General features: G+C 33.0%; 2 protein-coding genes across 8 annotated transcripts in view; one reads left to right on the top strand and one right to left on the bottom strand.

Annotated features, from left to right (window-relative positions):
* The window catches only part of Wwp1 (WW domain containing E3 ubiquitin protein ligase 1), a 117,968-nt gene extending 114,101 nt beyond the window's left edge, over positions 1-3,867 (top strand). For all 3 annotated transcript variants that reach the window (XM_071602257.1, XM_027947974.2, XM_027947970.3), the window contains one exon: positions 2,601-3,867. In XM_071602257.1, the coding sequence (XP_071458358.1) occupies positions 2,601-2,700 (100 nt within the window). In that variant the 3' untranslated portion in view covers positions 2,701-3,867. The remainder of the gene's footprint in view (positions 1-2,600) is intronic.
* Positions 3,868-8,085: 4,218 nt separating this feature from the next.
* Rmdn1 (regulator of microtubule dynamics 1) overlaps positions 8,086-27,155 on the bottom strand; it is a 33,303-nt gene continuing 14,233 nt past the window's right edge. For 2 of the 5 annotated variants that reach the window (XM_027952240.3, XM_071602258.1), the window contains exons 3-10: positions 25,540-25,627; positions 23,899-24,058; positions 18,804-18,893; positions 14,859-14,914; positions 13,406-13,493; positions 11,604-11,634; positions 8,668-8,801; positions 8,086-8,217 (exon numbers count right to left, since the gene is read on the bottom strand). In XM_027952240.3, the coding sequence (XP_027808041.1) occupies positions 8,179-8,217; positions 8,668-8,801; positions 11,604-11,634; positions 13,406-13,493; positions 14,859-14,914; positions 18,804-18,893; positions 23,899-24,058; positions 25,540-25,627 (686 nt within the window). In that variant the 3' untranslated portion in view covers positions 8,086-8,178. The other 3 variants (XM_071602259.1, XM_027952250.2, XM_027952257.3) reach the window with 3 other exon arrangements.

Genomic DNA, 27,155 nt, shown 5'->3' with positions numbered 1-27,155 from the left:
GGGAAATATATGATCCAGGAGACTTGGATTTTTATCAGTGACTGTGGTAAGCAGTGATTTAATCTGTGATGAAATTAGTCTTAATGATTCTCAGATGAAGAGAGGACACAGGGTCCTACTGTTGTCATCTCCAGTGGTTTGTTTTGAGAGGTAGGAGCTTTAAGCTTTCTGAAAGCTATATACAGTTGGTAAGCCAATTAGCATACAGTTCCTTCAGATGAAATAGATGTATTGGTCAATTTCTTTTTTATAATACACATCACACTAAAAAAAAAAAAAAAAACAGAATTAGAACTTAGTACTTTCATATTTACATAATAAGTACTCAATAAAAGATGAATGGATTTTATTAAGTCTCTGTCCTGTAAAACATCACAGTTGGGCATAGTGGCTTATGCTTCTATTCTCAGGAATTTGGGAGGCTAAAGGTAAGGAGAATCAAGTTTGAAGCCACCAAAATAAAAGGGTGGGAATATACAGCCAAGTGATAGGTCCTGGGTTTGATCCCCAGTGCCCCATACATACCTTAAATATAATCAAACAGCACAAAACATAATGGCTAAGATCTTAAAATGGAAACTATTTAGTATTTTTTCAGATTATCTGCTTTCTTAATGTTCTTCAGCTTAAAACTAAATATCTGCAATATGCATATCAGATCAGTGTTTTAGGGATACAGAGCTAGCTGATGCTACCCTTGTAGATTTTAGAGTCTAAGGAGAGAAACCAGTTAGTTGAAAATAAACACTAAAATAGAAATAAAAAGAGCTCATGGATAGGTGAAAGATGCTCTAGGTAAACTTCTTGGACGAAGTTGTAACGTCTGGGCTGATTCTTGATGAATTAGAATTTCATAAGCTGAAAAGGATATTATAGACCAGGAAACTATTACAGCATAGAAATAGAAAAAGAAAAGAATGTGCTATACTTAGAGAACATTAAATAAGTCGATGGAGGCTATACTAAAAACAGGGTAGGCTTTTTTCTGTCATTCTACCCCCTCTGTTCCCATAGCTATTTGAGGAAATAAAGGCTTTTAAAGAGTCCAAAAACTAGTTTGTCTGTTTAGCATAGTATTTCTGACTAGACAGAATGTTGAGAAGTAAATTAAAAAATAGGGATATCATCAGTAGATATTAGGGAAATGCAGATTAACATTATAATGTAACACTGCATAGCATTAACACGACCAAATTAAAACAACAATGAAAAGATTAGCAACATTTTCTGTTGGTGAATTTTCCTTCTTTGTAGGTGGGAGTGTAAACTGATATGCTTCAAATAAGTTAAACATGCAAATATCATTATAAACATGTACATATATGTGTGTATACCTATAAATGGTAATTCCATTTGTAATTATTTGCCCAAGAAATAAAATAGGTGTCTGAAGAATTTTTAAAGGGAAAAAAAATTGAAAACGTCACTAAAGCTTTACTCACAATAGCTTAACAAAAGGGGGGGGGGGTCAGATAAGAAGGCAGGAAATTCTCTAGTGATTCAAGTAAGAGATATACACAAGGATGTAGTGGCAATAGAAATGATAAACAGGGAGAAGATAGGAGAGATTTAGGTGACAGAAATGAGAGAATTTGGCAAAGGCTGTATATATAAATTATGGAAGAGAATTAGAAAGGAACAGGTTGCTTTGGTTATAAGATTATTGAAATGATATTTCTTGCTGACTTCAATCATTATCAGATACTTTTATAATTTAAATGAGAGGGCAATATATGGTCTGCTTATACTGAGAATAATATGGTCTGAGAACCACACTATTTTAGTCTGTTGCTTCCTTTTAAAGGCTCTTTTCAGCTTTCCTAACTTACATGGGAGGGGAATATTTCCACATGAGGAAGGGAAGTTACAGAAAGGTTCTGACTAATAGGGGGGGAACCAAAACTTTGGATACTGAAATCCTAATATAGCTAGTCAGTGCCATGTTCTAAAATATTAAATGTTATCCTTCAGAAACAGTACATTGTTATTTTAAGCATTTTCAGTATTTTTGTTTTTCATCATTTTGTCCCAGAAAGGAATTGAATCTGAGCAGAACTGAAAGTGTCATTATAGAAAAGGTTATAATCTCATTGGTGAAACTCGAGAAAACTATGTATTTGTTCATTGACTATCTATCTCCACCACAGAACATAAAGGACTTTTTTTTTTATCATCACTATATCACTAGCATATGAAGATTCTCAATAAAGAATGAATGAATGAGTGAAAGAAATGGACTATTACAAGAGAACTTAGGGGGACTAATGACACATAGGAGTAGTAAAGAGAAGATTAATGATTTTTTTTTTTAATTACAGAATCTTTATCTACATTGCTATAGTCAACATAATCCTATTTTTCTCTCTGTGAAAAATTAATTTTTAAAAAAATATAGGTCTTAAATTTGAATGGATTCCCCTAAGATATCTGAATATGCTAATATACTAATATTAGTAGTGAATCGTTAGAATACGTTTGGCAAAATTTTACATACATAACATACTTCTGTTCATTCAGCTTTTCAGTGTGTTTTACTGTATTGGAAATATTTTCAGTTTATTTTATTAAAAATATATGATTTTGTTTTTGTTTTTGTTCAGTTTTAATCGCTTGGATCTACCACCATATAAGAGTTATGAACAACTAAAGGAAAAACTTCTTTTTGCAATAGAAGAGACAGAGGGCTTTGGACAAGAATGAATGTGGCTTCTTATCTTGGAGGAGCTCTTGCATTTAAATACCCCAGCCAAGAAAAATTGCACAGATGTGTATATAAGCTGTTCATTCTGTACAGTGAATTTTCTGAACCTCAAAAGTATAAATGTTTTCCGTTCTTCCACAGAAATATGCAAAAGTTCATCATTTTCTACTTTATTTATTGTTCCCTTGAAATGACTGACCAGGAAAAAGATCATCATTAAATTTTGAAGCAAGCAAGAGACTTTATTAAATATAAGAAGTATATTATCTATATAAGCATATATGATAGTGGCTCTAGTTCTATAGAGCCCCAAGTGTATTAAACATGACAGCTGTTCATTCACAAAGATCTGAATTTGCTTTACCTTGTTTCTATTATCCAGGGGAAAAGTGCAAATTGCTCCATGTTCTCCCTTATGTAACATCTCCTGAGGGTGTTTTAGTTGCATGGCTGTTCAGGAAGGTATTAAGGGCTTAGGCCAAATCTTACTTTGAGTATATAAAAAAATGCTGCTGGCTTTTTTGAAGACAGGTGCTTGAACTTGTCACTTTGTTTTAAAATAAATACAATAGTTGAAAAAATTTCCACTCTTTGCTTACATACATCAGTAATATATTGAGTGAAACCATAACTTACATAGAAGTCACGTACTAGATCCAATAACATTTAGTTTGTTACAGAGATTGGAAAAAATTCATTGAGCAGCATAGAGATTTGTTTACATGTTATTTTGAGATGCTAGGTATTTGTGAAATTAAAAGAATCAGCCACTTACGTAACTTCTGTTTTATAAATCTTTGATGTTCAAATTTAATAATAAACTAATGCAGCTTGATACTGAGGAACATATAAAAAGGTAACTTGAACTTTGGCACTTTTGTGTTGAAAGTTTTGGTTTTGTAAAACCAGAGGCATTGAATAAAACCGGATGCATTGAAAAGTTACATAAACATTTGAACACTCAAATAGGTGAATAATGATTTTTTATTAGTGTTTGAATATCTTCATTGCTCTCAAATTCATGAAAGTTCTATATCTGAATTACAATAAGCATGTAAAAATCTTTTCACTCAGGAGGACATTTACTTAACTACAAAAATACAAATTCCAATGTTAATACTGCTTTTAGCAAACTGGGCTTCCTAATAAAATCAAAAAATTTTCAATTTGTATCATGCTTTCAGTATGCACCGTAAATTTCATTAACTCAGATTATTTTATAATATTGGGAAATGACTTATTTGAATGTGCTGCCTGTAAATATTCCACCATAAGTGCACATGGGAAACACTAGTATACAGTCTAACTTCGAATTTACTATATACTAGTTTTTCTACATATTAGCTTGTATTCTGCTTTTTTTTTTTTTATTCAGGAATTCACAGTAAAGATGAAGTAAAGGCAGTGACTCACATAGTTGAAGACTCATTTCCAAATCCTAACCAAAAACATGCTGTTTTTTTTCAAATCTAAAGAATTATTTAAAAAAAATTTAATGGGGCTGGGATTGTGGCTCAGTGATAGAGTGCTCGCCTAGCATGGGCGGGACCCGGGTTCGATCCTCAGCACCACAAAAAAATAAAGGCAGCCCATCTACACCTAAAAAACAAATACTAAAAAAATTTAATGTATGACAAGCTACGGGTGACCAGTCCCTGAAAAGGACTTATTAAATCATTCCAGAAAAAACGACACCAATGGTAGCACTGCCCCATGAACTAAGAAGTTATTGACTACCAATCAGCAATGATATCTGAGAATATAATTTAGCAGATTTGACTGAAGAAGGTGGCATTCAACTAGTTTCAGGGAGCCGCTCCCCTGAGTAAGAATTAACTATACAACAGGTAAGGCTACAGAGATCAAACCAGCTAACTGGAGAAGACTAGTTTGGAGACCTCAGCAGGACCTTTAGAGGCAATTATAGATACCAGATTTACAAACAAAGCTGTCTTATCTACTTGGTGATAGTCATGGGGGAAAAAAAAAAATGTGGCCTATATCTCTTACCTCTCTCCTCCCTTATCATCTGTTCTGAGCTGGACCAACCAGAAAGAAATTAATTTAACCAGAAGTATTTAAGGCTCGCTGTGCCTGAACACAACTCATGAGGAAATGGGAGAGAAAGAGGGAGTTCAGAGGCCATCTCACATTGTTACTTCATTTTTGTGGCATTTCCCTCCACCACTAATAAACTGAACCCAGAAGTGGGTCACAGATCCAGCACAATCCCAACAATCAGGTCTTTAACTGTCTTCCAAGAAAGAAGCTATCAATCAATGTTTACTTTTTCTGTACTTCCTTCTAACATTAACCTTTACCCTACTGACTTAAATTATCTGCCTAATTCTTCTTACCGTGAAAACTAGATAGGATGGTGATGTTAACAATATTTCCAGGTAAGTTTAGTCTACTAAAAATTACTTCAATTGTTAAGTTACATCCATAACTCAGAGAACTCTAGATATGAAATAGGAAGTTCTACATATGTGCTTCCCTGCATGTGGAACTCTTGAAAGTACATGTCTCTTTTGAGGACCCTGAGCTGTCATTTGGAGAGATGATGGTTCTTAGAAAGTTTTTGTAGGTATTCTACACAGATTATTAAAATACCATCTCAGATGAGACCCAACATGGCCCTGCTTTGCAGTTGTGGTTCCTGCGTTAATGCTGAATAAAATAATGCTGACCGAATTCGGCTTTACAGTTGACTGAATCTAAAATGATCTGCTAGATAATTCAGAAATAAAGCAAATTTATTAAAGTATGAGATTGTGAAAATAAAAGTTCTAGAATACATCCCCCTTCGTCTGTTGAACTTAAAACACCAAGCTTGAGGCCAACTCTTCTAAGTTCAAAGTGGCATGTCCTGAATTCCAAAATTTCTCTCCCCAGTCTCAACCAAGGAAAATACAGGTGATAACAGTATTTTTTAAAAGTACTTACTAATACTCATTATAAATCTTTGACAAAAATAATAATGTAATAATAAAATAAAATAATAATGTAATAATAAAATAATCTTAATTCTCACAACTACAAGAGATTGGTATTTTTGTTTTAATGATGTTTGCTTTATAGGTGACATCAGTGAATCTGAGAAGTCATTTTAGAACATTCATAGCTAGTCCCCAGTCCATAATTAGAAATTCAGTTGGGAAAATTTCTTGGTCAAGAAGTGAGAGCTCTCAGGTTCTTACAGTATCATGGCCACATTTTTCTAAATTCAAGTTTCTTCTCATATCCTCAAAAGGAAGGGGGAAAAAAAAACATAGGAGAGGTTATCACAGGAGAGGTTATAAATTCTGTAAACAAGTATGTGGAGAAATAAGCTTCTTAAACCAGCATATTCATCTCTGGAATGCATAAAAGAATATTCAAGTGGAGAATGCACAGGAAAGAGAATGTAACAGACTCCAGACATAGTGTGTCTCACCCCACCCTGAATAAGAAAACATCAAGAACAAGTCAGGATCCTGGAGTCAAATGGAAGACTTTGAAAGTACCCAGAATCAGAAAAATGGAAAGGCATCACATCTTAGAGAAGGAAGCTATTCCCAAGTAATGTGGAAAAGGAAGTTAAAAGCTCCTTAAAGGACCTAGCAACCACACTCTGGAGATAAAATTAATGTTGATAAAAAACTTACATGTAATGTTCATAGCTATATTTTTAATACTTAAAAACTGGAAAAAGCCTAAGTGTCCTTCAATGAGTCGTTAAATGAACTGGTACATCCATATAATAAAATATGCATCGACACCAAAAAGAAACTACAAATAGAACTTGGATGGATCTCAAAGAGTGGAAGAGGATAATCTCAAAAGGTCCCATACAGTAATTCCATTTGTTTGACATTCTTAAACTATACATACAAGTACTTCTTTGACAAGTAAAATCTGAATAAGGTCTGTGGATTGTACCAATGTCAATTTCCTAGTTTGGTGGTAGAGTTATTTAAGATTTATAACTATAGTGGATCTTAACTATACCACTGGAAGAAGAGTACATAGGACTCCTTTGTACTATTATGAATCTATTAATTCTTTCAAAATAAAAATCTATTTGAAAGCTGTATCAAGTATCAGAATATATATGCTCCCATCCATAAAAGGCTTTGTTAAAGATAACCCATTTCACAAAACAACTTATTGCAGGTGTATGTGCGTGTATGCACTGGAGGGAATGACCCAGGGCCTTGTTCATGATAAGTACATGCTCTACCATTAGCTACACTCTACCCAGTTATTCTTGTACTATCCCAACCCCCCCCCCCCAAATTCCTAGTATCGCTGTTAACAAATACGCTCCTAGAAAAATACATCCAAAGTCATTGAGAAAATTGAAAAAAAAAATTAGCAAGTATGAAGACCCCAGCTCTGGAAAAAAAGAAGATGGGAAGGAGAAAAAATTCTATAACACCATATGTTAATATGAATTAAGTTGCCAATATGGGGAAAAAAAAAACCTGAATTAGAAATTTAAAAACTCAGAACTAGACAAACATGAAGATGTGAAATGACTGAGGATTAAAACTGGGAAAAACTGAAAAAAAATACAAAAGCATCTCAGAAGTGAAAAATATAAAGTGTCTGAAGAAGAATATATAAAATCAAAATATAAGGGATATGGAAAACAAATGAAAAGAGCTAAGAAAATGAAACAAAAAAATCAGGATGAATATAAAAATCAGGTAATGACTGAAAAATATATATTATTAAATGGAGTCCCTGAGATAAGAATGAACAGTAGTTTTCAAAGTGAGGTCAATGGGGTCAATCTATTTGAGCCAACATTGATAAGAACTGCATTGTCTTCTCTAAAACGTCAATGTTGTGAGAAGAAAAAGACTGGGGAAATGGTCTAGAATAAAAGCAACTAAGCAGCAAATCAAATGCAATGTATGGCCTTTGGTACTGGTTTTGAAAAGTACATTTTTAGGAAGCATTTTTAAAGTATAAGATATTTGAGAAAATCTGAACATGGCTATTGCACAGGTTGGCTCCAAGATACACCACTTAACTATCTTAAACCAAGAACCCTAAACATTCTAATCATTTGACTTTTACTGCACCTTCTCTGTAAGATCGCAACTCTGAAAATCAAATCCAACTTGAAAATCCACTCCCCTATATGCTACCTCTTTCACAAAACTCTTTTCTTGATACCTTCTCATCCTAGTATTTAGAAATCTTATACCATTTTGCAACATTGATGTCCTAAGATACAAAATAATCTCTGAGCCATGGAAATTTATTGCTACCACTCTTAGGACAATATGGCAATTACTACTTTTACCTAGTTATTTGTGAAGAAACCTAGAATTTTGTAAGTTTATTCTGTTAAATGGTCACGACATTAGAAGAACTGAAAAGTCATAAAACAGTTATGATTAACATATTATCTTTATAAATAAAACAAAAGGCAATGTTTATTGGGTATTTCATGTATTTTCTTCTCTGAAAGGTCTCATTTCTTTTCACAAACCTGTAAGCAACTGAGTAGCTTCTGTTTGTACCTAGAATGGAAAAATACATTATAAGCAAACATTACAGCTTAGAGAATGTGAAATTGAAGTAGACTCGTTTCTAAGAGTTTCTAAAAACTGGGATAGATGATTTTAAGAATAAAATTTCTTGACAAGAATGACTGGATAAGACTTGAGAGAATTCTTTCACATTAGTACATATTCCTAGACTTTTATGTAGTAAAAATGTATTTGATCTGTATGTCAAAGATAGTAATTCTTTATTGCATGAAGCAACCGCTAACATTTATTTGGTGATAGTACCTAAATAGTTACTATGTAGAAACGAACATACTGTAAATAAATTCACATTTGAAGTGAATACTACTGTGTTTTCAACAATGTTTGCATTTAGACAATTAAAGTTCTTAATTCACCCTTATTTAACAATGCCTCAATGAAAATATCTACCTTACTACTACTACATTAGAGCTATTTTACCTGCTTATCTTCCTCTGTGTGTGCTGGATAGTCCTTGGCTTTCATTAACCAGAAAGCAGCAAGCTTTTTGTTCTTTAATTTCAAGTATGTCTTTCCTAAAAGAAGCAAGTTTTTGCTGTAGAAGTTTGGATCCACTGTACATAAGAAGAAAAAATACACTTAGGTCAAGATAAATAGTCTTGCTTTTATTTTAAATGTTTAATTTTTTGGTACGATTAATAAAAATTTTATGGTCAATAAGTGATTAGACTAGTATTCTCTTGTTCCTATCTCAAACAAATATCTGTAAAATAATCAGGATTTACTGAATGTCTGCTATGCGCTAGGTACTACACTGCAGACCATATCATTTTCACAACAATTTTATAAAGTAGGTATCTCCATTTTCAGATGAGAAGCTGAAGCTTCTGACATATAATAAGAACAGCAATTTTCTTTTTAAATGTCTTTTCCCTACTATATTCTCAAGTGCTTAGAACAGTGCCTGGAAAATAACATATTTAGGACATTTAGTAATGAGTGAATGAAATCATGATATGTAAATTTGATCAGCCTTTTCTGATTGGCAGCTATACTTAGCTATAGAAATAGAATGAAAGTTTCTCTTCCTTTGGAATTTACAATGTAAAGGTGAAAAATGAACACATTATGTAAGAATGAAGAACTGCTTTACCAGATAAAGATCAAAGTGCTACACAGAAGGGCTGAGGATATAGCTCAGTTGGTAGAGTCCTTGCCTCACATGCATAAGACCCTGGGTTCAATCCCTAGCACCACGAAAACAAAGTGCTACAGAAAATCAAAGGAAAAAAGCAATTAATCTGAGAGATTATACCTGAGCTGATTTGGAGGATGAACAGGATTTTAACAGAAAAAGTGGAATGCATTCTTGGCTGACGGAATTTGTGATAACTTTTTCAATTTGAAGAAAAGAAGAATTAGGCTGGGGTTGTGGCTCAGTGGTAGAGTGCTTGCCTAGCATGTGTGAGGCACTGGGTTCAATTCTCAGCACACCATATAAATGAATTAATAAAATAAAGGTCTATCAACAACTAAAAATACATATATTTTTAAAAAGAGAACATTTAAAGAAAAAAAAGAGACAAGAATTATCAGTGTACAGGAATCCAAATTTGAGAAACTTATTACACTGCTTAAAATACTTTTGAAAAACTCACAATTGTGGGGTTGGGGCTGTGGCTCAGAAGTAGAGCACTTGCCTGGCATGTGTGAGACACTGAGATCAAAAAAACAAACAATTGTATTGATGACCTGATTATTTTCAAAAGAAAAAGTAAGAATCAGAGATAATTAACATTTTCAAATGTAATTTTAAAATATTTTTTTTTAGTTGTAAATAGATATAATACCTTTATTTTATTTTTTTTTTATGTGGTGTTGAGGATTGAATCCAGTGCCTCACTCGTGCTAGGCAATCACTCTGCCACTGAGCCACATGCCCCAGCCCCTCAGATGTAATTTTTAGAAAATGTTTTTTAAAAACCTATAATGATGAAACATTTGAACAAGTACATGTGTAGAATCTCAAACTTAATAAACACTGTTTTCTGAATCTTCTGATCAAATTTTATAGAAATATATTTACATTGCTTTTTATAGTGTATTTATAGTCAACTTAAACTTACATCCCTTACTTTCATGTTGTTCGTATTAAAAAGGATAAATTTGTAGGACTGGCTTGAAGCAGTAAGGCTAGTGATTTTTTTCAAAATAAAAAAAAACAAGAAACACTTTTTCACAAAGAATATTCTGCAACTCAACAAAATCAGCCTGGTTTAAAACCAGAATTCCCATTTAAGTGTGTCTAATTTAACTGTATAATATCAAATAAAATACTTAACCTATCTAGGCATCCTCTCAAAAGGAAGGCTGAATTACATTAAGAACCATTCCTGAATTACAGCTCTAAATTCAGTAGTGGTATTTTTCTCTTTTTGTTTGAGAAATCTTTTATTAGATGTCCCAAACCAGTAATCATAACCAAAATACAAAAATTTCAAGATAAACCTGACTTTCAAAATGAAATCAGATCCTTGTAACAGAAATTGCCCAACAGTTTTTTTCTTGCACACAAACAACATCACTTTGCAAAATGCTTACAAAAATACAGTAGACACAGAAATACAAAAATAAATAAAAAGGCTCAGCATAATACCCAGCAGTAGCTTATAGAAACAGAAGCTATTCAGTTGAGACATCGTCCATAAACTATTCCCCATCTGGACCCAAAAGACAACCCCAAAGTCAGCTGGCTCTTGAAAACAGAACAGCTTGTTTCAAAACTTCCTCTGGAATTCTTTGAGGCCAGGAAGCAACGTCAGAAACCACTGTGGTTTGGAAGGTAGCAAGCAGCTAGTGTTCTGAAGCCACAAATAGTGCTTTCCTTTTCCCTCCCAGTAGTGACATTTTCTTTTTCAGGTGAGCTTCATTAACTAAAGACTTCAAAAATTTAGCCAGGCATTATAGTGCACACCTGTAATACCAGAAATTCAGGAGACTGAGACAGGAGTATCACAAATTATAGGCCAACCTCAGCAATTTAGCAAGATGATGTCTTGAAGTAAAAAAGCAAAAAGGGCTGGATGCAACGTCGCATGCCTGTAATCTCAGTGACTTGAGGGGCTGAGGCAAAAGGATTCCAGGTTCAAGGCCAGCCTCTGCAACTTAGTGAGACCATCTCAAAATAAAAAATAAAAGGGCTGGGGAGGGGGCTCAGTGGTTAAATGCCTCTGGGTTCAATCCATTGTACCAAAAACAAACAAACAAACAAAAAACTTTAAAATTTGTTTTATGTTTTGTGCAAAAAAATAGTATAACAGAATGAATAACTTATCTCTCTTTAAAAAAATCCCTATTACATATTTAGCATTCACACAATTTTAATTATAGTAAAATGTGAAATTAAAAAATGTTACCTTGTTCTGCCCTATGAAAGTAGCCCAAGGCCTGTTAAAACCACAAGTCAAAAAAAAAAAAAAAAAAAAGGATTAAAGTAGACCAAATATTTTTAAAATGCATTTTCTCAATAATCTATTCCTATACTAAATATAAGTCAAAAATAATAATAATCTATTCCTATACTAAATATAAGTCTTAAAATAACGATCTTATTCTTCAACAGTGAGATTAACATAGACAAACTGAACACAATACTATTAAATCATCAGAGAATTAGCATATGTGGACCACTTCTAGTAATAATATAGTTGCTCTTGAGAATTTAGACCAAATTATCATGCACAGAAGAAAATCCATCATTGTTACTTAGCTTTTTGACCCTAGCAGTCCTACCAGTGATTTCTAGTAAAAACCATTTCAAAATCAAAAGCTGAAGGTACTGAGCAATAATAGGTTTCACCAGTGTAATTGGTTTGTTTGGATTTTGTTTTTATGGTGCTGGGGAAAAATCTGGGGTCTTACTTGTGCTAGGTATGTGTTTATCGTTAAGCCACACTCCCAATTCCCATACCTGTGACTTTTTTTTTTAATATTTATTTTTTAGTTGTAGTTAGGCACAATACCTTTATTTCACTCATTTATTTTTTATGTGGTGCTGAGGATGGAACCCAGGGTCTCGCGTGTGCGAGACGAGCGCTCTGCTGCTGAGCCACAACCCCAGCCCCCCAGTGACTTTTTTAAAAAGTCCACTGTGAATCTGAAATTCTCTGCTAATCTTTTTGTCCCACTTAAACTACTATTTCTACAGTGCATTATTTAAGGCAAGCACACTGGTATACTCCTGTAATTCCACATACGTAGGAGGCTGAGGCAGGAGGAACTCAATTTTAAGGCCAGCGTAGGCATCACAGTGAGACCTGGTCTCAAAAAAATAAAAAGAACGAAGACAAAAACCTATAATGCATTATCCAAGACATTTTGTTTCTTAGAAACATAAAAATTTGTTATAGTAGAGCTGACTGTATATATTTTTCCTAACAATGTATTCTTTTTAGTAATAATATTTCCCAGCTATATTCTAGCTATACATTTAAATATTCTTTACAACAAATTTATACTATAATTTGGTCCCAAGAGTAAAAAGAAAACAAACAAAAAAATGAAATAATAACCAAAACAACCTCCTAAGAGACAAGTACTAGAAGAACTTTCTAACTGCCTATTTCTTCATACTGAAATTTTTTCTTAACTCAAGATGTTTTCACAGGCTGGGAGTGTATGTAGTTTAGGGGTATAGTACCCACTTAGCACACACAAGTTCCTAGGTTCAATCCCTAGCACCAAACAAAAGCAAAAAGGATGTTTACCTAGTAATCCCTTTCACATTTTAACAGGAAAAGTAAAAGGCCTTGAAAATAGAATATGAGGCTTTCATACTCTTTTATAAAAAGTTATAATTATTATTCTTATCAATTCAAACATGATCTCTATTTTCCTAAATGACTCTGTTGTTGTACAGAATACAAGCCAGGTAACAGCTGCTATATTTCTTTTATTTTTTGACTTCTATATGGTATAGCTTTCAAATAGAAAATCAAGGCAGATTTTAGCCATGAGCTATTTTAGCTGACAATATACCAGAATTATCAGTTGCTTGCCTAAAAGGGGAAAAAGCACTCACCAGTCATGAATAATAAGTATAAGCCTTTAAAAACTTGCTCAAGTCCCTCACTGAATAAGATCTCCATGTGTGTGGACACTGTAGAATGGTGCTTTAGTTAAGAAATAGGTACTAACTTAACAAAGGACATCATACTACCTCCTCATAAGTGGAACTAGGAGGAGTTGCAAACAGCATTTTAGCAATTCTTCTTTGATACCAAGGCATTTCAGCAAATGTATAGCACCTAAGGGAAATAAAATAGCATTACACATTAAAATTATATTTTTTTTTTTACTTAAAAAGAACTAAACATCAACAGTATTTTAAAAAAATTTTATTGTACCTTTAATCATTTTGTATTTTACATGATATCCAGTTGGTTAATATTCATACTAAATTATCTAGGATTGACCTGATCCATTAATTAGGGTATATTTTATAATTAAATATAAAAAGTAAGCAATAGTATAAGTAATGATGGTACAATGTATCACTACCACTGAGTATTCATTTTGTTCCAGGTAGTAGGCTAAATGTTTACCTCTCTCATCTATTCCTTATAACAAATGAGACAGGATCCTTACTCCTTTTTACAAATTAAGAAAATTCAAAGGAGTTAAAAAACAGAAAAATGACAAAACATGATATGCATGAACAACAATAACAACCAACAATTTAAATCCTTTTTTAAAGGGGTGAAGCAAACGACTGACCTTTACAACTTTCTGATAAAAGTGGAGGCGGGGAGAAGTTTTAGATCTTTGACTAAGGTCTAAATTTCTTGAGGCAGAGACTATATCTCATATTTGCTTAATAAGTGAGTGTACCTCTGTCATTAATCCTTGGTAGTTTAATATGTCCTTCATCCTGGAAAATATTTACTTCTATTTTAGAAGAGTCTGATACAGGACTATTTACATTGTTATCCCTTTTTAAGAATTTTTCCCCCATGTTGGGAATCAAACCCCAGGCTTCATGCATGCCAGACAAGCACTCTACCACTGGGCAACATCTCTAGCCCTACCTTTTCAGTTGATAATAAAAACAAATATTTAACTCTGCACACTATATCCAAAGGAAACAGCGGCTAACCTGTCATCTCTATAGACTCTATATACCATATATGTCAGCTATATACCAGAGCCAACAAATATTTAACATATTGGTGTACCCTCATATCAGTGAAATAATAACCCATAGTGGACACAAGATCACACTGAAATGGAAAGAAAGATTATAGTGTTTCCCGGATATTTTGAAGATGCAAAGACTCTCTTAAGGTATCCTACTATAACAATGTAGTTAAGATTAATTCGATCACCATTTAACATAGTGAATTTCCCAAGAATAGTCTTTCCCAAGAAAGGGAATTTAAAGGTCTACAAAGAGTTTTAAGATAATTTTTAGTCTAAGTACATGTTTCTAAGTGACTCGAATAGCAATGTTTAACATGATCATAATCAAATTTAGTCTGTTTTAACAATAAATGGATTTAATACTCTGAACTCTGCTGAATGTTTTAAAATGTTTTATATCTTGTTTTTGTATATGCTAAATATGAATTACAATAGTGGTAAATAGCACTGAAACATTAAAAAAGATTGCTTACCAAATACCCATCAGGTGAACTGAGGTGGCATCTTTAGGATTCAGTTCAATTGCTTTCTATCAAGAAATGAGAAAATCAATCATATTTGTTTTCTAAAAACCAGTAAACACCTTACTATACTGAAGAAGCCATGATTTAAAAACAAAAAACAAAACTGCAACCCTGTATTTTTATTCTTCTATTAGTCAACACTTTCTCCCTCCTCATTCTTTAAATGATTAAAATGTGTGCTAATACACTATTAATGACTTGTACTAAGGTTACTATTTTTAAGGTTCATAAACTGATAGTAGGATCTATTATGAGAAAACCAACAAAATATACAAATTAATCTAATTCTAAAAATAGTAATAATCTACAGCTCTCAATGCTTTTCCTCTTCCAGATTAAAAAAATAATTATAATAAAGACATCCTTTTATAGCAAACCCTAAATGAATACTGAATAAAAAGCATTCTTTCAAAAAGAAGAACTGAAAGTACATAATTTTGAATGTTTCCTATATGCAGAGTTTATTTTCCCTTGAGGAAAATTTATTATTATTTATTCATAAAATATATTAACAGAATAATTATGTATAATATTAATGATATATTGATAAAATCTTCCCAATGTCTATTACAATGTCAATCAGTGTAAAGTATAAACTAGAAAATAACTTAAAAAAAATTATTCCACTTTTTAGCCACCACTATGCTGAAAACCTCACAGATTAATATTGAACCTAATTTTAAAATAAAGACTTTTTTAAAAAAATTAACACTTCTTAGTTCATGCTTTTCTATAAACTTACATTTTCACTTTCGGTTTGGTGATGTATAAGACAGTTTCAAATAATTGTAGTGGTTAAGAGTAGAGTTTCAGGGGCTGGGGTTGTGGCTCAGTGGTAGAGTGCTCGCCTAGCATACACAGGGCACTGGGTTCAATCCTCAGCACCACATAAAAATAAAATAAAGATATTGTGTCCATCTAAAACTAAGAAATAAATTTAAAAAAATATTAAAAAGAGAAGAGGTTCAGAAGTCAGACTGCTAAATGACCCCTAACTGATTAACCTCATCAAGTTCTATATTCTGTGGCTGGGTTTTCTCTTTCATAAAAAAACAAACTGGCTGGGCAGGTATACCTAAGTGGTAGAGCTATTCCTTGCCTACCATGCAAGAGTCCCTGAGCTTGATACAGAGCACAAAAAACAAACAAACAAAAAAAGAAACCACCTTTCATAGGGATGTGGTGAAAATTAAATTAGCCAGTAAAGTAACAGGAGGTGTTTAGTACAGTGATATCTTCTATCAACACCATCACTGTTTTCACTTTTCATAATATCCAGCAGTAGTAATGGAGCCAATTGCTGGAATAATGCAAACCAAGTATGACTTGGCAGAAACCTTCCTTTAGTAATGTGAGTAAGAATCAACAGTTTCTTAACATTTACTTTTTCAATACAGTGGTATAATTAATACCAAAACTATTTTATAGTATTTATAAATAAGTTATTCTCTATGAGCATTTCCCAACTGGAGTTCTGTTAGAAAATTAATTCCTAAAACAAAACATGATATGAGTAACTATTTTTTCCATTCTCCTAATGCCATTCTAGACGCCTAGGAAAAAAATAAGCACGCACAATGCATGCCTTATGGCATTTGGATTTAATTCTCGTATGGGAGGTGTTGAGGGGAGCTATTTTTAAGAAATCATTTTATAATCTTTTCCTGCCATTAGTGTGTCTTTCAAAAACTCCAAAAATGTTATTTTCTTGCTATTTTAGATGTAATAATGGAATCCAAAATAGTAGTAAGTAGTATAAATGATCATTTTAGTGTGTGAATACTAAATAACTAAATATTATCTTTTTCATACTTTAAAATATGAATATGAGAGTTTATACAAAACATTAATTGGTTTTGTGGTACTGGGGACTGAACCGAGAGCCTCAATGCATTCTAGGCAGGCGTTTTACCACTGAGCTACATCTCCAGCCCTTTAGTTTTTTGTTTGTTTAAATCTTTACCTTTCCCTTTTTTTTTTTTTTTTAGCCACCCCCACCCCGCCCCGCGTCCCCAGTGCTGGAGACGGAATTCAAAGCTTATAACAGCACAGAAGAGAAACCATTAATGAAGCCTCAAAACAATCAAGCCCATTTTTTCCTAAGGCCTGATTACCTTGCACATGCTAGGTTAAGTGGCCTACCACTGAGCTACACAACCCACAATCCCTTTGCTGTTTTCTTTTTTCATTTTTTAAAGTTAAAAGTATTATGCTGGGTGCAATGGTGCATGCTTGTTATCCCAGCCACATGAAAGGCTAAGGCAGGAACCACAAGCTTCAGGAACTTAGAGACCCAGTCTCAAAATACAAAAAAAGGGGGTCAGGGATGTAGCTCAGTGGGAGAGTAACCCTGGGTTCAATCCCAATATCAGAGGAAAAGAAAAGAAAAAGAAAAAAACAGTAAATATAAAATAAAAAGTATACCTAAAATATTCTCTTCAGTCTCTCTTTACCTACATTGAAAGTTGTATCATGTATTTCTATGTCCCGAGGCAGAAAGTAATTAAATAACTTATCTAATTCCACTGAGATTAGTGTATTTAATACAAAATATTCAAAATAGTAAGTTACATCATTATCTTACATACCACTAAAAGAGAAAAAAACCTGCTGCCAATTATATCTTCAAATATCAAACAAATAAATGATTAAATTCTAAAATGCAAATTATTAACTATATCTACTACTGATGCCTGAACCAGAATCTAAGTTTCCTGACTCCATCCAGTTCAATGTTACTTTTTACTAGTAGTTATATAAACTAGGAATTGAGACTATAACCATAAAATTCTAAAGAACAATTAGATAGCATATCCAGCACTATCCCTTTGTTTCTATTCCTTGTTTTTCTCTTGTATTTTTTGAGGTGATTTACAATAACACAAAAGAAACTAATATGCTAAAATTCCATATTAAATTTATTTAGGATAACAAGTCATGTGTATATGTTATGAAATACACAAACTCATACATAATTTTTGTCAAAGGAAAAGCTTACTAAAAATAAGTGTATTAACTTTAGGGAAACTATTAAAATACATGCATAATATACACATAGAGCATAATCTTTAAATACAATGCTTACCATTGAGAATGGTATGTCAGTTGTGGTAGACTATTACATTAGATCATGCTTTCAGGTATTCAGGACCTTGTGTGACTAGTTCCCTTCCTCAGAAACTGTGCTTGGCCCTGTCACTTGTTTTAGGTTGACAAAAAGTCAAGTGTAATGCAAACAGAAATTTAATAAGTTTGTACACTGGAACTTTCAGTTGGAATGCTCATTCTTGAAAGCCAGTTACCATTCAATAAAGAAGCTTAGGTTAGGGCTGAGGATATAGCTCAGTTAGTAGAGTGCTTGCCTTGCATGCACAAGGCCCTGGGTTCAATCCCCAGCACCATCAACAAAAAAAAAAAAAAAAAAGAGAAGCTTAGGATACACCATGCTAAAAAGACAAGTGGACAGGCACTCTCAAATATGAGAGGACATCTTAAACATTCCAGTCCCAGCTGAGGCTCCAGGTGACTACTGTCATCTAAATGACCTTAGCCATACTAAAGCAAGGCAGAAGCACCACAGTACTAAATTTTTTAAATCACAGAATTCTATGAAATAAACTGTCAATTGCTCTAGACCACTAAATTTTCTTTCTTCTTTCTCCCTTTCTTTCAAGATAGGGTCTGGTTGTCTACCTAGGCTGGTCCTCGCTTAGGCTCAGGTGATCTCATCCCTCAGCCTCCCCACATAGCTGGAAATATGAGTATGTAACGCATAAATACCCAATTTTAGGACATTAAGTTTTAGATGGTTTGCTACATAATGTAATTGATAACACATAAATCTATTCAGAAAAATACTTTTTAAATTCATGAACTTGAGTAATTTGTCAGTACCTCAAAATGCTCCTTGATAATGTAGGCATTTGCAATTTTAACCTTGATGCCTTCATAATCTCCAACATCACTAATGCAGATTGCATACCACTGAAAGTAGGGGAGAAAAAGGTGTGAGAATCATACTCTCTAACAGTCAATTCAATAAAGAAAAAATTAAAATTTCCTCAAGGTCATTCTCATTTAACAAAAATATATTGAGCACTGTATTAACTGTACTAGAATATACAAAGAAAAGAGGATGGGGGCCTCTAGGAATTGAGGGATTACATATGTGTCTAGGAAAGTATAATACAAGACAGAAAGTAGTGAATTATTTAAGAAAATTGCCAATACAATGAGGAGACAATGAATCATGTCTACGGTCTGAGTAAAACATTTAAAAAAAACTTGTAATTGAATCACTGTTGTTTTATCTTGTCATAATCTTTTTGGGATCTGTCTTTCCTCCAATGTCTGGATTGTTACACTAGGAACAGCCACAATTGTCAATTGTCAATTTTGTCCCCATAGTTACAATTGATAGTTATCCAGTTGCAGAAATCGAGTTGATTACAAGTGTTACACAGGACTTCAAACTCAGTGCTTTAACCTCTTCCCATATGTGTGGCTCTGAATAAAATCACCTCTTATCAAGGGGATGGGGGAGGTGTCTAGCTCAGTGGTCAAGCATATACCTAGCACAAGGCCCTGGGTTCGATCCCCAGCAACACACACATACATGTGCACACGCATACACACAGACACACAAATCATTTCCTATACATTCAACCATAACCTAAATACAAAGCAAATGAAAACTTATGGATGATTCCTAATTTTCCCACTTGGACTAGCTTGGCATTTCTGTTTATTAGTAGTCATAATAGCAAGAACTGATGACAGGAAGTATGATATCATGGGTAATTTTTATTTCCACATTTGTACTTTTATTCATTTTCTAAAATGTCCACTGTAATGAGTTTGCATTTTTAAAGAAGTTTTATTTCAGGGCTGGGGCTGTGGCTCAGCAGTAGAGCATTCATCTAGCATGTGTGAGGCCTTGGGTTTGATCCTCAGCACCACATAAAGATACATAAAATAAAGGTATTGTGTCCATCTACTACACACACACACACACACACACACACATCTTAAAAGTTTTATTTCAAATAGATAGTCTAGGAATGAAGGGACAACAGACTTACCCTCCTGCCTGAAACACTTAAAAAAAAAAAAAGACTTTTAAATATATTGTATATCAGGCAACAGTAACACCTGAGAGATTAAAACAAAACAAAAACAACAACAAAAAACAAGGTTAGCTATGACTGCTCCATTTTACTGCCTAGAGAAGATTTCCAAGTTATAGCTCCAAGCGGGTAAAAATTTATAAAGCCTGACAGTTTCCCTACTTTGAGGAGATAACAGTGAAAGTCTGGGGACCCCCACCCCCACCCCAACTGCTATAGTTTGCAGGATAGAATAGGAAGGTGCCCAGGGCTACAACTCAAACTGTAGAAGGTACCTGTGACTACTTGGCAGAATTAACATCAGGACCTGCTTGTGAATAAACTATCCAAGAATAGGAGAAGAATCACCCAAAAGTATTAGAAGCCCAGGGTTCCCTTAGGGCTGGGAATATCAGTTGTGGAAAAAAATTAATACAGATCAAATATAATAGTTTCTCTTAGGCTCTAGTCCTACCTAACAAGCCTTAAGGCAACATCTAAAAGGATCCAATTATTTCTGCATAACACAAGCATGTTCCAGAATACACCTCGAGAACATATTTAGCAATATAAACATATTTAGCACTGACAAAGTAAAATTCATAATATCTGGCACCAAGCATTAATCAAAAATTACTAGTAAATTCCTCAAAGAAGAAGGAAAACAAGACAAGTGAGGAAAATAAAATTGAAAAATGACCCATAAATGACACAAAAGATAAAACTGATAAATCAAAATATTAAAGTAGTTCTTATAACTTGGTTTCATATATTAAGAAGCTGGAGGAAAGGCAAAAATGTTTAATAAGTAAAAGTAAGATACTAAAATCAGATAAATCATTTTAGAAAAGATTATTGAACTTGAAAATAAAACTAACCCAAATGGAACACTGAGAGGCAATAAAGTTGAAAAAAAGAAAGCAGCAAAGAAACAAAGAACAGATTGGTGAATTTTTGAACAATTTTATGTGAACAAATATAAGTATAGCTGAATCCTAGAAAAGAAGGAGTCAGAGGAAAAGAACCAAAAACCACCTATAAAAGGCAGAACAAGATAGCAGTGGAAGAAGACCCTCCAGAGATCATCTGCCCACAGAAATATCAATTTGAATAGCTATTGATGCACAGAACTACCTTCACAAGAGCTAAGGAAACCAAGTGAGAGACCATAGTTCATGGTTGTAACATAATAATAAGATGCACTGAAGAAGGAAGAAAGGAAAGTTGTGCCTGTGTCGTCCTTCACACAACTTCAAGCAACACGCATGGAGAGAAATCTGCTTGGCAGTCAGGTGGTGGTGGTGGGGGGGATGGGGGTGGAGAGTGAATAGGTAATTAAGACCAGGCTTTTAAAGTTGGAAACCAATACTGGGTCTGCCATGGTGAAATCCAGTGTCTCTTAACATATTAATGCAGTCATTATTATTATTTTTGCTTTGTAGTATATATATATATATATATATATATATATATATATATATACACACACACACACACACACACACACACACACACACACACACATATATATTACATAGATATAAATGCTTTTTGCACCAAGCTCTCAATACCAAACAAGAACACAACATAAAAAAGTTATAGGCCAATATTCCTGATGGACACATGTGCAAAAATCCTCAAGGAAAAAACACTAGTAAATCAAATCCATTAGCATATTAAAAAGATTATTTCCCATGATAAAGTGGGATTTATTCCAGGGATGCAAGAACAGTTCAATATACACAAACCAATGAATGTGACACCACACATCAGCAGAGTTAAGAACAAAAAGAAGAGGCTAGGATTGTAGCTCAGTGGTAGAGTGCTTGCCTAGCACGTGTGAGGCACTGGGTTCAATTCTCAGCAACACATATAAATAAATAAAATAAAGATCCATTGACAACTTAAAAAATATTTTTAAAAAAGAACAAAAATATCATTGACAGATGCAGAAAAGACATTTGTAAAATTCAGCATTCCTTCCTGCTAAAAACTCTGAACAAATCTGTTACAGAAGAAATGCACCTGGACATAATAAAACAAGCCCATAGCTAACATTACAATGAATGGGCAAGTTTCCTAGACATACTTTCTATGAATTTCAACCTGAAAAAGAACTGAAGAAAATATGAGAACAATATCTCACTAAATAGACACAATGAATAAAATGAAATTATAGAAAGGAACCAAACAAATGTAAGTTAAAAGTACTGTAACTGAAATGAAAACTCATTAGAGTGCTCAAGAGAGTTAAACAGGCAGAAGAAAAGATCAGCTAATGTGAAGATAGGTCAGTTGAGATTATCCAGCCTAATCAACAGAAGGAAAAAAATGAATGAAGAGAAATTAACATAGTCTCAGAGAACTGTAGGATAATATTAAGCACATCTAAATATGCACAATAGATCCCAGTAGAGAACAGAAACAGAATATCTGAAAATTCAGCTATAATTCAAATTCAGAGATCCACAGGTAGTTACATCATAATCAAGGCACAACAATCAATTCTTCTATCTTCTATTAAAAATAGAAGAATCCTGAAAGCAACAAGAATGAAGTGACTCATCATGTATGACTCATGTACTAAGTATGATTAACATTTGATTTTTTTTACCAGAAATCATGAACACCTATCTAAAGTCTGCAAGGATTACCATAACAAAATAGTATAAGTTGAGTAAATTAAACAACAGAAATTTAGCCAGGTGTGATGATGCACACCTGTAATCACAAGTAGTTGGGAGGCTGAGGCAAGATGGACACAGTTTGAGGCCAGCCTGGCAACTTAGATTTAAAAAAGGGCTGAGGATGTAGCTCAGTGGTAAAGTGCTTGACTAACATGTGTGAGACCCTAGATTCAATCCCTAATACTACAAAGGGAAGTAAGGAAGGAAGGAAAGTAGGGAGAGAAGAAGGAAGAAAGTTATGAATTTATTTTTCAATTATGGAGGTTAGAAAGTCCAAGATCAAGGTGCAAACCAATTGAGTCAAAGTAAGGGAGAAGAAGCAGAGATAAGAGCAAAGTTTTGTATAATACTGAAATTAAACTGACATCCAATGACTACATTATTGTGAACTATGACAGTAATTCTTAGGACAACCACTAAGAAAATAACTAAAAATATACAATAAAAGAAAACAAAAAAGAATTAAAATGGAACACTAAAAGAAAGAAAAACAAAAGAGGAAAATCTATTTAATACCCAAAAAAGATACTAAGGGAGGAACTGAGAAACAAAAAGACACAACAAATAAAAAACAAATAACAAAATGGCATCATCAATTTTTTACATACAAATAGCTTAATCTCTCTTAATTAGATATCAGAAATTGGCAGAACATATTAAAAACATAAATCAATGTACTTTTCAGGACACTTCAGATTCAAAGAAACAGGCTGAAGGTAAAAGGATACAAAATGATGCTTCAGGAAGACAGTGCTAGAAAAAGCAGGAGTGACTACACAAATACCAGACAAAATAGATTTTGTAACAAAAGTTAGTGGAGAAAAAGGACATTATCAAGAAAGTACAACAAAATATATAAAGCAAAAACTCAGACAATTATAATAGTTGGAGACTTCAAACCACTTCCAAAAGAGAATAGATATACTAGACAGAAAAACAGCAAAGAAAGAAAATTTGAACACTAACATATATCTTGAAAACATTCAACACAATAGCAGAATCATATTCTCAAACACACATGGTACATGATAAATGATATGTCAGGTCAGGCCATAAATCAAGTCTCAACAAATATTAAAAGATAGAAACCATTAAAAAGTACTACTTTTTGAAAAAGTTACAAAATAGATAAAAATTAATGTCTTCACTACTTATTTAGATAAGTATAAACAATGCACCTACATGATAACCACTTACCTTATGAGCAGCAAAACTTGATTCATTTTTTTCTAATGCTCTTTTTGCATACTCTAGGGCTTCATACACATAAAGCTTTTTCTCCTCTTCTGAAGTCCCACTAAGCTGAGCAATATCACGTGATGCCCGAGCCAATCGCCACAGTACCTCTGCATCTTCACTTAATTTGAAGTAAAATATAAAACCACCATTTTAATGCACTTAAAAATTACTAAAGGTCACATCACTAACAAATGGTCTTTCAGCCTGGCTAGAATATAGCAAGCAATATGATATCAAAAGCCATTTTTAATAATGCTAAATTTATTATTTTCTTTCTTTAAAACCTTTATTTACTAAAAACTTCCTATAAAAATGTCTAGTTTTATTCATAAATACTAATTCATCTATAATGTCAAAAATACTGACTTCCTCAGAAAATACTTTTGTATTTCAATTCTTTAATCATTTTCCCTACAAAACGCAATATGTAAATTGAAGCTTTTTACCTCACTGGCAATGTGCTTTACATAATTCACTAACCGGCTCAGATGGTACCACAAGATAATATGAACTTTGTAACAGGATCGTGCACTTAAAAAAAAAAAATGCTACCAAATCTGTAGCCCCAAATAGAAAACTTTGCACCCCACACGTACCTGTAGGTATTCGTTAATGAATGAGTAAATATATTTTGTAATCTCAAAATAAATCCCATGTTAGAATGCCCTGCTATAATACATGGCTTATTTTAAGTAAAAGTACTGGAGTCCTTGAAAAGCTTCCATTTAAATATAATTATTTAAAATAAGAAATAGTTAATAATAGCCACAATGAACAAAATTTTTTTAAAATTAATCTTAAACCTTTTTGTTAAAAGTCTGCCTTTACACCTACTTGATACATTTTTAAAGAACAACAACAAAAAAATAGCAAGTTACCACTAAAATGACTATACAGTGCCTAAATAGCCACTTCAGGTTACTGAGTGTACAATGAAGAAGGGAAGGTTGATTCTGTAAATGCTTAGGAAGTAAAATTGACAGGTTTGGGGAAAATGTTCTTTTCTTGGATCTACGAAAGCTGAAAATTATTCAGTATTTTTAGCTTAGGAGATGAGGCAGATTGATTACCTGGAAATTTCAGTTAGCCTTATTTGACTTACTTTACAGGGATGAGTCTTCTTCTACCTCCACTCTCCAAAAAAAAAAAAAAGTGTAAAATGACTAAATATGTAGTACTAGAAATTGAGGAAGGAGTCTTTTTTTTTTTCCTCCCTGAAAAACTGTGCTCTAAATAGTTACTATTCAGTGGCGGCAATAATCATCTCAAATCCCAGTGAATTCATTTAAATCTTATACCAATAAGGTATTACTTTAAAAGAAAAGAGAAATATATAATATAGATATATGAGATAAATATTCAGTGATATCTTGTAAGGTCCAGGATAAAAACGCAAAAAAGATTTCAATATTCTACTAGAATAAGTAGAGAACCATCTTTTCTAAATCAACATATCACCTTTTGAGTAATTACTATAAACTCTAAGAAATATTATTGAAGAAAAGCTACAATAATTCACAAAATTTAAAGCACCACAGATCATTAATTAACAAAAATTCTGAGGAAACCTCAAACCCATACCTATCATATAATGCCTACCTTTCTTTGTATTGGGTTAGCAACTGATAAAGTTTTTCTGTTTCTCCACTTTCGTACAGATAGTCAGCTTGTTCAAGAATCTCTTCAACTTCCAACATTATGAAAGAAAAAAAAGATATAATAAAGTAGGTCTTCTCAAGTCAAATGGCAATAATTCTAAGAAAGAAATGCTTTTATATATAAGGAAAAATCAGATTCAGAAATTACTTCTAAAATTGTGAAGAAGTATTGTAGAGATAAGTACAAAACCAATAAAATAAACGATTTATTAAAGTCATAGAAAATAAAACTTGCAGGGGTTGGGGTTGTGGCTCAGAGGTAGAGCACTCGCCTAGCATGCGTGAAGCACTTGGTCCGATCCTCAGCACCACATAAAAATAAAGATATTGTGTCCATCTATAACTAAAGAATAAATATTAAAAAAATAAAATAAAATAAAACCTGGAAACTTATTCTGATGCTAAATATGATACCTACATTTTCAAAAAATGAAAAAACAATTTTGATGAGGAATTTGTGGTACACATACCTCCATACATGTAGTCTTTTTGTTGGCACTATTTTTAATATCATCCATTATAAAAAGAAAAAAACCTGATAACTCATTCACTTACAGCATTGAATACTGTTAATTTGAATGGACTGAATCACAATATTTTCCTAGGTTCTTTCATGATCTAGCTTATACTTGAAGACACTATTATGAAAAAAAAGTCCGTCATCAAAAACTTTGATGTTGGGCAGGGGGAATAGCTCAGCTGGTAGAGTCCTTGCCTCGTATGCACAAGGCCCCGGGTTCAATCCCCAGCACCACAGAAACAAAAAACAAAAAACTTTGATGTAGTTAACTACAGACAGAATCTGAAACTTAACTCACTGGCACCAACTCTTACAACTATGTTATATACAACCACAAAATATATAAGCCTTATTGATGGTGTATGCCCTACTAATTGAAAAAACAGTATGAATTTCAGAAAATTTCAATCTATACTTTAATTTTGTCTTCTCCAAAGGTGTTGTATCATTTTATCCTACTTATAAGCCAATTCTATAATGTGTTAAGTTTATTATTTATCTTGACATAGTTTAATTAATCTTAGTGTATTTGAAGTTAAAAGTTTAAGCTTTTCAAAAATTCAAATCCAGGCTAGGTATGGTGGCACACACCTGTAATCCAAGTGACTCAGGAGGCTAAGACAGGAGGATCAAAGTTTGGGGTCAGCCTCAGCAATGTAGTGAAATCCTTAGCAGTGTAGTCACACCATGTCTCAAAATAAAAAATTTAAAAGGGCCGGGGATGTAGCTCATTGACAAAGTTAGATTTGAGTTAGATCCCCAGTTATCAAAAAATAAAATACATAAAATCTAAACTAGCAAAAGAAAGAAAGAAAGAAATATGCACAATAGTGCAAGTGAAGTATATTTAAACATTTTTATGTAATTAAATTAGTTAAGAAATTAAATGACATAACAAAAACAAAAAAGCCTTAAAATTAAATAAAGATTTTTCTCACTAATACTATTTCAGTATGATTAGAAACATAGAATTTAATATAAGTATTCACATGGCTGATTAATTTCTGAAGTTTGCTTCCATTCTATTTTATATTTTT

This window comes from Marmota flaviventris, chromosome 15 (genome assembly GCF_047511675.1).
Source record: "Marmota flaviventris isolate mMarFla1 chromosome 15, mMarFla1.hap1, whole genome shotgun sequence".
Classification (NCBI taxonomy): domain Eukaryota; kingdom Metazoa; phylum Chordata; class Mammalia; order Rodentia; family Sciuridae; genus Marmota; species Marmota flaviventris.
This window is presented reverse-complemented; position numbering and strand designations above follow the sequence as displayed.